This window comes from Gadus morhua, chromosome 13, assembly GCF_902167405.1.
Source record: "Gadus morhua chromosome 13, gadMor3.0, whole genome shotgun sequence".
Classification (NCBI taxonomy): domain Eukaryota; kingdom Metazoa; phylum Chordata; class Actinopteri; order Gadiformes; family Gadidae; genus Gadus; species Gadus morhua.
In genome coordinates this window covers 10742623-10754572 of record NC_044060.1, presented here as the reverse complement: position 1 = coordinate 10754572, position 11950 = coordinate 10742623, and the positions used below count along the sequence as shown (strand labels likewise).

The following is an 11950-nucleotide window of genomic DNA, read 5'->3' as shown; positions in this document are numbered from 1 at the left end:
TTACTCGCGTTAGGGGCGTATGAGGCGCGTATATATACGCGCGTACGCGAGGAGTTAAAAAAATTGAACTTTTTACGCTCATACGCGTGATACTTAAGGTACGGCCACACCAAAAGCGTTACCCGCGTATCACGCGTATAAAATCGGCAATTTTTCCATAGGGAACCATTGGTTTACGCGCGTATGAGACGCGTACGAGCGTTACATGCGTATAAGCAACATTTTACTCGCGTTAGGTGCGTATGAGGCGCGTATATATACGCGCATATATACGCGCGTACATATACGCGCGTACGAGGAGTTCAAAAAATTGAACTTTTTACGCGAGTAACGCTCATACGCGCCGCAATAGCCAATCAGCGTTGAGCTTGACCCGACGTCACTGGCAGAGAGTAGTGAGCTTGGACAGAAGCATACGGCCGACATCTTTCTTTATTCTGTGTGGAAATAGTAACATAGTTACGCCATTAAATGCTTTTATGGAAACATTTTTAGCGAGAAATGTGCATTTTACTTTCATAATGTTCGCTCGGTGAATGTGAAGGATGTTTGGTTTGATAGTTATGACGAAGAGGGAACGCTCCGTTCACTTGCATGGACAGAGTCTCTGATTGCTAAGCAACCTCAACGTCTTGGCGGACTATTTCTCTGCTGATCAACACTACGAATGCTGGAAACACACCAGACACACCATGTGAAGTTATTTAACCCGATTATTGTTATTTATATCCGAGATTATTTAATCTAACCCGATCCAAGCTCTATCATCCACCCAAACACGGCGGCGTTTGGGTTTCCTTCCTCGGACTCCTAAATCCAGCGCAGCCACAGGCTGGGGGGGGGGGGGGGGGTCTCATCTACGCGCGTTACGCGCGTATCTGACCATTTTTGACACAAAATGGTCAAGCAACATTTTAGGAGCGTTACGCGCGTACATGGTACGCGAGATACGCGCTTGGTGTGTTCGCGGCTTTAGCCGCAATAGCCAATCAGCGTGGAGCTTGTCCCGACGTCACTGGCAGAGAGTAGTGTCGCTTGCACAGAAGCATACGGCCGACATTTGTCTTTATTCTGGGTGGAAATAGTAACATAGTTACGCCATTAAATGCGTTTATGGAAACATTTCTAGCGAGAAATGTGCATTTTACTTTCATAATGTTCGCTCGGTGAATGTTAAGGATGTTTGGTTTGATAGTTATGACGAAGAGTGAACGCTGCGTTCACTTGCATGGACAGAGTCTCTGATTGCTAAGCAACCTCAACGTCTTGGCGGACTATTTCTCTGCTGATCAACACTACGAATGCTGGAAACACACCAGACACACCATGTGAAGTTATTTAACCCGATTATTGTTATTTATATCCGAGATTATTTAATCTACCCCGATCCAAGCTCTATCATCCACCCAAACACGGCGGCGTTTGGGTCTCCTTCCTCGGACTCCTAAATCCAGCGCAGCCACAGGCTGGGGGGGGGGAGATTTGGGCGGTCTCATCTACGCGCGTATGCGTACGCGCGTATCTGACCATTTTTGACACAAAATGGTCAAGCAACATTTTAGCTGCGTTACGCGCGTACATGGTACGCGAGGTACGCGCTTGGTGTGTTCGCACCTTAAGACACGTCTCTATTGGCCAGTCTCGATCGGAGTGACAGCTTGGCAACATCCACAGTTAGTAACGAGAGAGGGAGCTCCCGATTCCCGCTCTGTCTCATCATGGACTTCAAAACTCCCTCTCTCGTTACTAACTGTGGATGTTGCCTAGCTGTCACTCCGATCGAGACTGGCCAATAGAGACGTGTCTTACATCTTTCGGCGTATGTCCCGCCCATGAGATTCAGCTCAACAGCAAGCAAAGCTTTTGGATTCGCAAGCAAAACTTTAGGATTCGCAAACAAAACTTTTGGATTCGCAAACAAAACTTTTGGATTCGCAAACAAAACTTTTGGATTTGCAAACAAAACTTTTGGATTTGCAAACAAAGCTTTTGGATTCCCATTATTAATTTTTTTATCACATTAATTTATCTTGCAATAAAACATTTTTTGATTGCAGTGTCGATAGTTTTGCTCTCAAATCAATTTTTTGATTGCAGTGTGGAAAGTTTTGCTCTCAAACCTATTTTTTGATTGCAGTGTGGATAGTTTTGCTCTAAAACCTATTATTTTTGATTCATAAAGACACAAATCTACCTCCATAATAGCTGTTAATCGTGGCGAATACACCCCTACCGCTATCATTCACGTCGCTACTTATTGAAACGCGCCGTGCCCTCATAGAATTATGCACTGCACGAAGCGCAACAACTTGGAACTCGAAATAGGCACCTGTGAGCCTGAGCAGGCGCATTGGTTTGTGAACGCGGATTCGAAACAAGTGGATTTGTTTGTTTCTTGTGTTTCAGTGTATGTCGGCGATACAAATTAGAGCCCGACCGATATAGGATTTTTAAGGCCGATACCGATAAGAATATTTTGTGATTTAAAAATCCGATAAGCCGATATATCGGCCGATATATATATGTAAAAACAAAATCCAGAAACGCGCAACAAATCAAACAGATTTCCCCAACATTGGTTATTTGTAGTTATCCTTTAAATCCTTTTCACTCTCAGCTAACACGTAACAACAGCAAAACTGGACATGGTAGTCATGAATTAAGTCATGCTTATCGACTTTAGAGAATTGATGGAGATGTTCTTTTAATTGTTATTCAAGCAATGTATGTCTCGTGACAGTTGCCAACTTACCATGAACACACTTGCACACATGAACAACACCGATGATCTCCGTCGATCACCTCATTCACTCTGCCCAACTCTGGCTGAATCAGCGGGTTTGGGGCGTTAAGAGCGCCCTCTGGTGGACAAACTTATATTTTTTAACTATTTATCGGCCGTTATAAATGCCGATACCGAATAGTTTGAAAAATGCCTAATATCGGCCGATAATATCGGCCTGCCGATATATCGGTCGGGCTCTAATACAAATGCACATAATTAAATTACCATGCAGCGGTGAGGTAGCATAGTCTGGATTTTTCATGGTAACTCGGCTTGGTAGCTAGCAAGTAGGCTATCCTATAGCCTCCACCCATTGGGGCTGGTAAATTATCAATTCATATTATCATTGTAGCCTATTATTAATAACAATTAAAAAAAAAAAAATATATATATATATATAATTAAAACATACTTATAGATATAAGTGTGTTTTAATTATAATTGATAATAGCCCTGATCAAATTTAGATTGGACTACCCTGCTTGAGTAACCCGTGATGATACCAATTTGAGGTCCAAAGCCAACTGATTGTTTTGTATTAACTATACAAATATAAGACATTTATTTGATCAATATTTTTTGAGATTTGAATTTTATCCTGTTTGCAAGTTATGTTCGTTGTTACCCTGATTCCCAGACAAATATGTCAGGTGGTGGTTATGGATGGGTGTTTGGATCGGCCCGTTATAGGCTACTTGGTGTAAGGCTTTAAGCTGATTTTTCCCTTTGCGTATTGCTTCTATAATGTAAAAGCTCTCGTTCTATTAATGTTTAACGTTTATCCATAGTATCAGATACAGTGGAAGTACTAACAAATACTGTACAGGTGTCTAAACTCACTCATTCAAAACCATTCCATTATACTCATCCCTCATTAGATTGAATTCCAAAGCGATGCTGTAGGTATCAAGTATTGTATTATCAAAGCCAAAAAACAGCAACACACAATGAGTTTAGTTCACAGATTTATTTAATCCACTTTGGCGTACATTTCAAAAGCAGCTGAAAATAAACCTGGTCTCAGATTTCGTTTGGTATGCTTTTCAATCTATGTTACTGGAGTTCATTAGTAGTCAAATGTCAGTGCAGAAAGTAAACATCTGTGGCATTCCTGAGTTATCAAGCCCGGTTCTTTGTCGGTATATATTTTCATAACCTCCTGTCATTGATATTTCACAGTGCAATTATGAGAGTCACTAATGATCCTAGAAGCCAAATCCATGGCAGAGTGTAACATTACTTATAATAACTGTTCCAGATCACTAGTGACTGATCCCTTTCCATTGTTACTGTGTATTGGAATATGGATAGCACCACACACGGCGGTGTCTCGGGTTCAACCTCGATGAGTAGCGGGATCAGGTACTGCTTTTAATATTGCCTCCTGCTCACGGATGAGCTGGAGGATTTGATGATGGTGGCACCACCACCACTGCTGGAGCCATATCCACCGCCGATGCTACCACCATAGCCGCTGCTGCCACCAAAGCCGCTGCTGCCACCACCGTACCCGAAGCTGCCGCCGGAGTTGGCGCTGGCGTAGTCTATGGAACAAACAAACAAAAAGGATCAGAATCTGGACACCTGGCAGATAAATGGAGTTCACCAAATCCAAAATGTTTGCGTCATGCTCTATTGATTATTAATTTGCTGCTGATGAACGCAGTGTTTTGTAGTCGGCGCACTTACTGCTGCCACTGGTCTGCTGCACGTGGACTGTGTGAGTGGGGCCACCAGCTGTCAGCCTGTTGAACGAGTGAGGAGATGTATTAGATTCACATAAAAAAAATAAAAAAAACAGGAATACAGAATTTCTTCGGTTGATGTCTGGTTTACTATAATCTCAGTTGTACTGTACCTGTCCTCCTCTCCTTCCAGGAGCTTCCTGTAGGTGGCGATCTCAATGTCCAGGGCCAGCTTGACGTTCATCAGCTCCTGGTACTCGCGCACCTGGCGGGCCATGTCCTGCTTGGCTCTCTGGAGGGCATCCTCCAGATCTCTGATGCGGAGCTTGGCGTCCTTCACTGCCAGCTCACCGCGCTCCTCAGCCTCTGCGATCTGTGCTTCCAGAGAAGACCTCTGTGTGGAGGTATGATGATGATTATTTAGACAGGTATTCTTTCAGATGTCACCGATTCATATCGAATGAGGAACTGTAGTGAATATATACAGAGAGAGGGGTGGTGCCACATTACCTGTGTCTTGACGGAATCGATTTCGTTCTGAAGGCGGGCGATCATGCGGTTCAGCTCAGCCATCTCAGCCTTTGTCGAGCGAAGGTCCTCCCCGTACTGGCCAGCAGAGGTCGACATCTCCTCGTACTAGAAGGAGAAAAAAACGAACCTTATACACAGTCGTTCCAAACAAAACAACCAAAGACCCGTGGCACTGTATAATCATGTTAAGCATATCATTGCACTGACCGGACCCACCAAAGTTCAGTCTCACCTTCTGTTTGTACCAGTCCTCGGCCTCTGCTCTGCTGCGGTTGGCGATGTCCTCATACTGAGCCCGCACTTCGGCGACGATGGAGTCCATGTCCAGGCTCCTGCTGTTGTCCATCTCCACGATGACTGAGGTGTCCTTGATCTGGCTCTGCAGCTCACGGAGCTCCTGGATATCCCAAATAATGTTTAAATAGTTGTTTAAAACTGTCCATTGCCTAATCATTATCGTGTGGTTTGTGCCCTTTGAAATAACACATTGATATATTACTTACGGTCTCGTAGATGGCCCTGAGGAAGTTGATCTCATCCTGAAGTGCGTCAACCTTAGCCTCCAACTCGACCTTGTTCATGTAGGCACCATCGACATCCTGGAAAGAGAATCATTCCAAACGTCACACCGATTGAATCACTTGAATGTACCCCTTATCGAGCTACCCCAGTTGTCTTGCTCCTCCATTCCTACCTTCTTCAGCAGCACAAACTCATTCTCAGCTGCGGCACGCTTGTTGATTTCATCTTCATACCTTTAGAGGGACAAACCAACATTTTAAACAAGGTCACTCTTTTCCTTGGCCACAAGGGGATTAAAGTCTGGTAAGATCTTGCTGTAATTACTTTGCCCAAAAACACTCACTTGTTCTTGAAGTCCTCCACATTTCCCTGCATGTTCCTCAGCTCTCCCTCCATCTTCATCTTCTCATTGCCCAGGCCGTCGAGCTGTCTGCGCAGGTTGGAGATGTAGGCCTCGAACATGGCGTCGATGTTGGAGTGTGCGGTGGTCTGTTCCTGGAGCAGCTTCCACTTGGTCTCCAGCATCTTGTTCTGCTGCTCCAAGAAGCGCACCTGCAGAGCCACACCGAAGGTAGAATTTGTATTATAACTGTTTCAAAATGTTCAAAATAAAACACAGAAATATTGAAAATGGGGATCCACAATGTTGTCTGGTTTTCTGATGGAATGGTCCTTCTGTGTTGCCACATTATAAATCCCCCCTCCAACAGCAATTGTAATTGGAAACATTGTAAGTGGAAAGCTGAATTGAGTTGAACTCAGTAGTCCAACGAGGAAACTGAGGAGTAGGAGAAAGGTGAATTTGAGGGTGTGTCATGTGCACTGAATAATGCTTAACTTAACAGCTGGGTTACTCAGCCGATGACACACCCTCACCTGGATTGCTAAGCAGATAGCAACACAGGGCCGGGTGTGGCCAGCCACACCCTGTTCGCCACCTAAGTCGCTCGCTAAGTAGAAATGTTGTACCACCCTCTCCATGTGGCTGCAACCTGTAGTAGCACAGGGCGGAGATCCCATTGTTTGTACTTGAAACAAACCGAGTATTTTAGAGAGGGAAATTGTTTAAACTGATTCAAACTTGTTTATCCAGGCTGCGGGCATGGGGCTAGGGGGGGGGGGGGGGGGGGGGGGGGGGGTGTGTGTGTGTATTTATCTGCTTCTGTGTGTTTGTGCGTGGAGCTATGTTTTTCTTGGAGTGCCGTGCTTAGGCATGACTCATCCTAAAACCTCTGTAGAGATGGGAAAGCCACACAGACATCCTAGACGATAAGAAAAACTAGGTGTGGCCGACGGAGCTATCATAAAGACAAAGCATAAGTACAGCAGGGAAATTTTGGAAGTCTGGTATAGGCCTATTGGGCCCGGTGCCATTTGTATTTCTTCCATTTGTATATTTGTTTTGCTCTAATGAATCCACAATCCTCACTACACCCCAGATAAGGTGTGTGTACTGGCTGTACAGTTAGATTTCAAAGAGGGCAAAACAGCCCGTTTCACTGGTCTGGCACTGTGTAGCAGAAGCCGACCTTACAGCTGGGTGATAGGCTAGCATTTGCAGACAGACTTTGGACCCATTGGGTGTATGTTGCAAATATATTCATACTAGGGCTGGCTGTCTGCAGGGCCCTTCAGATCGTTAGGCGCCACACCCATGTTTAGATAGTGACTTTGAAGGCCAATATGGGGTGTCAAAGTGTTGAACTAATAAAAAATGGTGTTCCTTTTTTTTATTGCTGTCATTAGAATACGTCATGCAATGTTCCTGAAGATATATGATCAGGCGCACACTGTGAACGTTGTGTAGTATATTGTGACCCACAGATCTGGAATTGATTTATTGATTACACGGCAATAGAGATAAGCACCATCACTTTGTCTGTGCCGTTGACTGACTCCGCCTCCATACATTATTGAAGGATGGAAGCATCGACAGCAAAAACCATCGCAAAGGAAACGCAGGGACATGCGTAGAAATATCCTCTCTTAAGCAGCTTCAATAAGCAGCAACAGACTATATACTTTTCTTTTAACACAGAAGCTACCCATGATGTGACATTTGAAGACGTTCTGACACTGGCTTGTATGCACACCGGCCATTATGAACACACAAACCTGTGTGCAAACAGAGCCCACTGTGTTGGCTGCAGGCCCTGTCAACGGGGAGGGGAACGGATACGGCCCTGATCCACTTACCTTGTCGATGAAGGAGGCGAAGCGGTTGTTCAGGGTCTTGATCTGGTCCTTCTCCTGGGTGCGGACGGCCTGGATCAGGGGGTCGATGTCCACGCTGACGGGGGCCAGGAGGCTCTGGTTGACTGTCACAGGTGTGATGGTCTGGTTCATGTAACCGGCGCTGCCGCCATATGACCCGCCGCCGCTGGAGAATGAACCGCCGCCGCTGGCAAAGCCGCCGCCGCTGCTGAATCCACTGCCGACTCCGCCATAGTTGGAGCTTCTGACGCTGAAGCTACTGCCCTGGTTGTTGCCAAAGCCTCCAGACCCGGAACGGATGCTGCGGGACACCACGGTGTTCCTGGAAGACGGTCCAGAGTAGGACTTGGCGCTGAAGCTTCTGCTCATGGTTGCGGTTTTAAGGGTGGTTGACTCTGCTTAAAAAAGCCGAAAAAGCTGCTGCTGGAGGAGGACAGGAGGCAGGAAGGCTTCCAAAGAGTAGTAAAGACCCTGTGAGTGACTTCCTTACTGGCTGTGTTCACTATTTATAGTGGTGGAGAGGCAGAGGGGGCGGGGCCTCCACCTGTAGCTTACTCTCACTTTCCTGTTGTGTCCACCTTGCAGTGTACCTCCCTCGGCCTCGGGCGGCAGGGAGGGGAGGGGGGGGGCAGGAGTGGCTGGTCCTGTAAAACAGGTAGGGAGGGATTGGTACCAGATAAGCACTGTTGACACACCCTTGTCTGGCTGAAGAGAGAAACAAGTTTGTCCCTATCAATTCTCTTCAAGTTTATTACTTTTTATTTAGAGTAAAGTGAGTAAACAGAAGTTTACTCTTCTGTCTACGAATTTGAACTTTTTTCTTTTAGTTATTTTATACGACAGATACCCTGTCCTGAATTTGTATAGTTTATGTTAATACATACAAATCAAACTAAAAAAAACTAAAATCCAAAGTAAGTAGCAAATATACGTTCTGTGCAGTTTCCAAAATTAAAAATAAACTGCAAATGAAAGTTTGTCCCTGAAAATAAAAGTCTTACCAGACTTTTGTTTTATTTATTTATTTATTTTTTCAGAAACACATTCCATGCATTTTTACTCTGGTGTGGCACTTTGCTGTCAAGTTCCTCCTCCTTTCACGCTATTAGAAGAATCCACGCCTTTGTTATAAATGCTTATTTGTGCAGGTTATGTTTGCAACACCCCTGTCATTATTCAATCATATTTGACTATTAAGTTATTAAATAATGGTACAGCTGGTTATTGGACTCCCAACAGCGCTCCCATCAGCAGAAAGGCCCACAATGGCACCTGCATATGAGAATAATAAATGCTAGGCCGCACTATCTTACCGGTGAGGCACTAGCAAGTCACACATATATATCAGGGTGTATATCATGCAGAGGCACTAAGCACTACAGCTAGAAAACCTTTGACTAGGAAAGACCAGCATACTTTCGGCCTCTTGAGTTACCTATGCAATAACCAACTTCTCTACGCAAACACACGCACACTCTCTCACATACACACACACACATGTAAAAAAAACCACCTAAACAGATGCACACACATACAGACCCACACATGCACGAACACGTATGCTCAGACAAACCTCTTAACGCACACAAATGCATGCACACTCTGGCTAACCAACATCTACAGATACACATGCACACCCACATACCTAACCCAGGACACATGCGTCAGCTTGACATATTTATTTTCATTTAATAAACACTTCTTTGCTAACTCTGGAAGTGCACACAATTGAATGCAAACACTGGAAAGATAGATGGTGTGAGCATATGAAGTATGAATGACCTGCACACGGAGTGACAAAGTGAGACAACATACAGGTTAGGGTAGACCTGGTTTCCATTAGCATGGCTGCAGGTCATTTTATCCTTTCTGTATTTACATTGAATGATGGCTTTGTTCTTGTTTGAGGATCACGCAGAACTGGAATGTGAATGTCTGAGAATCAGTGCCTGAGCTTATGATGGTGATTGATGAAAAATGATTTGATAGTGTCACATCTGCAGTTGTATTTAACTTCAAATTCTTTAAATGATTTAAATTAATAGGAAGCTAATATCCAACTAGAATTAGTGTGATGTTTGTTCTAAGAATTGCAATGAAGTCACTTTTAAATACATTATCAACAATCTTTTTTGTATCGCCGTTGCTCAGGTCTGCCTCACTGCATGATGGCAGGGGAGTGAACAAAAGTTGATCTGTGCCAGTAAGTTACCACTATTTTGTACTCCTTCGAACTGTGCACTCAGAAAAACCTTTAATCGTGAGTTGTCTGAGTTGACTTTTACAATGCGGCACAATCTTGTAGAATTGCATACTGGGAGTGCACACACTGTGTATATTTAAAGGTTTTTGTTGGTTCCTTCATTTCTTAGGTTCTACCGCACAATGGGAACAAAACCAATCACTCAAGGGAATTATCATATTCATAGGATTATACAGTGTAGTTTTCTTATGCAGCAGCATTGGGCAAGTTGATTTCATTGTCTTTCATTTCACCTCTCTGACCGAACCAATGTTGAGGATCGTTTTGCTTAGAGTTGCTTCACTCACAACACATGAATCCTATTTCATAAGGGAAATAATAAGTAAGAATTGATAGGGCTTGGGTCAAACTAAATAAGTAGGTGAACTGAAATTTCTTTGTACACTGACTCAGTTAATTTAATTAAAGGGGCAGTAAACAAATCATTTTTATTTCTGTGGTAATATATCTTCAACAACTTAATGATCTTGATTTCAATACGATGATGCTGTGGCCTGAAGCATTGCTGGAGGATAAGCAGCAAACCCCACAGAACAACTCCACTCCAGGATACCGCAATATGTATATTAAATAACTGCAGATATATCTATAATTTGATTATCAGCCGATATATCGATAAGTCTTTTTTACTCCCTTATACTGTATCTGCATCGGCTTCAGCCCCTAAAGTAGAGTATCAGTTGGGCTCTAGTATAATCCAATGGTTTTGTCTGTCTCCGCCAACCATTTTGGAAACTGATTATTCTTTTCGTTTATTTTAATTTACTGTTTGACATGATGAAAAAGGTGCACCGGCAGGAAGGTGTACCCCTTTTTTATGTCTCAGTGTCAGATTCGAGGTGAAACAGGAGGTTCTACTAAGAGCTGGGAATGGTGGTGGTCTTTGGTGGTCTTTCTAAATGTTCTGTACCAGTACCATGTTAAATCTTAGCATTCAGCATGATTGACATAGTCAATCTAATTTTTGATTCAGATTAATTTAGTCAGGATTAAGGCGTGTGTAAAACTACTGGTTTGGGAAATGCCATTTCAGCAGATCCGGATTGAATGACAATTTATCTAAAATTAGTTTCAATCACTGTGAAGAAAACCAACCATATATGTAGTAGAGACAAAATGTGCCTTCCCTCCCACAGCAATTACAACTAAATGTATTTATATATAAGGCATTTCTTACACAAAATGCTAACGGTTCGAACAAAAGACTAAAGAGCTATGTCTATGTCTAGCTAAGTATTTCTGCTACAAGCATTCATTGGCTCAGCTTTCTGATTCTGGTGTTGCAGCAACAGGTTTCAGTAAGAATGCTTTTACAGAGCAGCCTTAGGATCATCCAGACCTGTTCAACGGATCAAACCACAATGGGCTGTGGTAATTGACCTTATTGCTTCAACATTGTTATTCTACTTTTTCTTGTTTTATTTAAAAAAGCTGGAATAGCCATCCAAGAAATAACTTATGTAAGTGCTTCAGGTATTTAACAATAAGAATCTGATAATGAAGAATTTGAAGAATGCATCATGTACATACTGCCGGAGGAACATAACGAGGAGCTTGAAGTTGCTTAACCAGAGTTGTGGGAATCCAGGCGTCCACACCCACCAGACTCTGAGCTCAGATATGACACGTCCTCCTCATTAGGTGAGTGCTGCATGCAGCGCTCAACTATTGTTCTTCTTAGGTTTTATTCTTTCTTTCTTTCTTTCTTTCTTTCTTTCTTTCTTTCTTTCTTTCTTTCTTTCTTTCTTTCTTTCTTTCTTTCTTTCTTTCTTTCTTATTCTCTACAGATTTTGGGACCTAACTCTTATACACGTTCAGAATAGCTTGGAATCCCGCGCTTCTTTTCAGATTTTTAAAATATTTTATACTTTCTAAAATATTCTACTTTTAAAATACTATATTTTTTTCAACATGGGAGTCAATGAGAGGACTGGCTTCGTTTTCAGCTGT

General features: G+C 43.2%; 1 protein-coding gene across 1 annotated transcript; it reads right to left on the bottom strand.

Moving 5' to 3' along the window:
• Positions 1–3737: 3737 nt before the first annotated feature.
• On the bottom strand, positions 3738–8230 carry LOC115556870 (intermediate filament protein ON3). The gene is made up of 9 exons (XM_030374268.1): positions 7720–8230; positions 5867–6075; positions 5696–5756; positions 5505–5600; positions 5234–5398; positions 4981–5106; positions 4644–4864; positions 4475–4530; positions 3738–4329 (listed from the first exon to the last, which is right to left on the bottom strand). Exons 1-9 carry the CDS (start codon positions 8104–8106, stop codon positions 4157–4159), a joined length of 1494 nt encoding a protein of 497 aa, XP_030230128.1. The 5' UTR covers positions 8107–8230; the 3' UTR covers positions 3738–4156.
• Positions 8231–11950: the final 3720 nt, after the last annotated feature.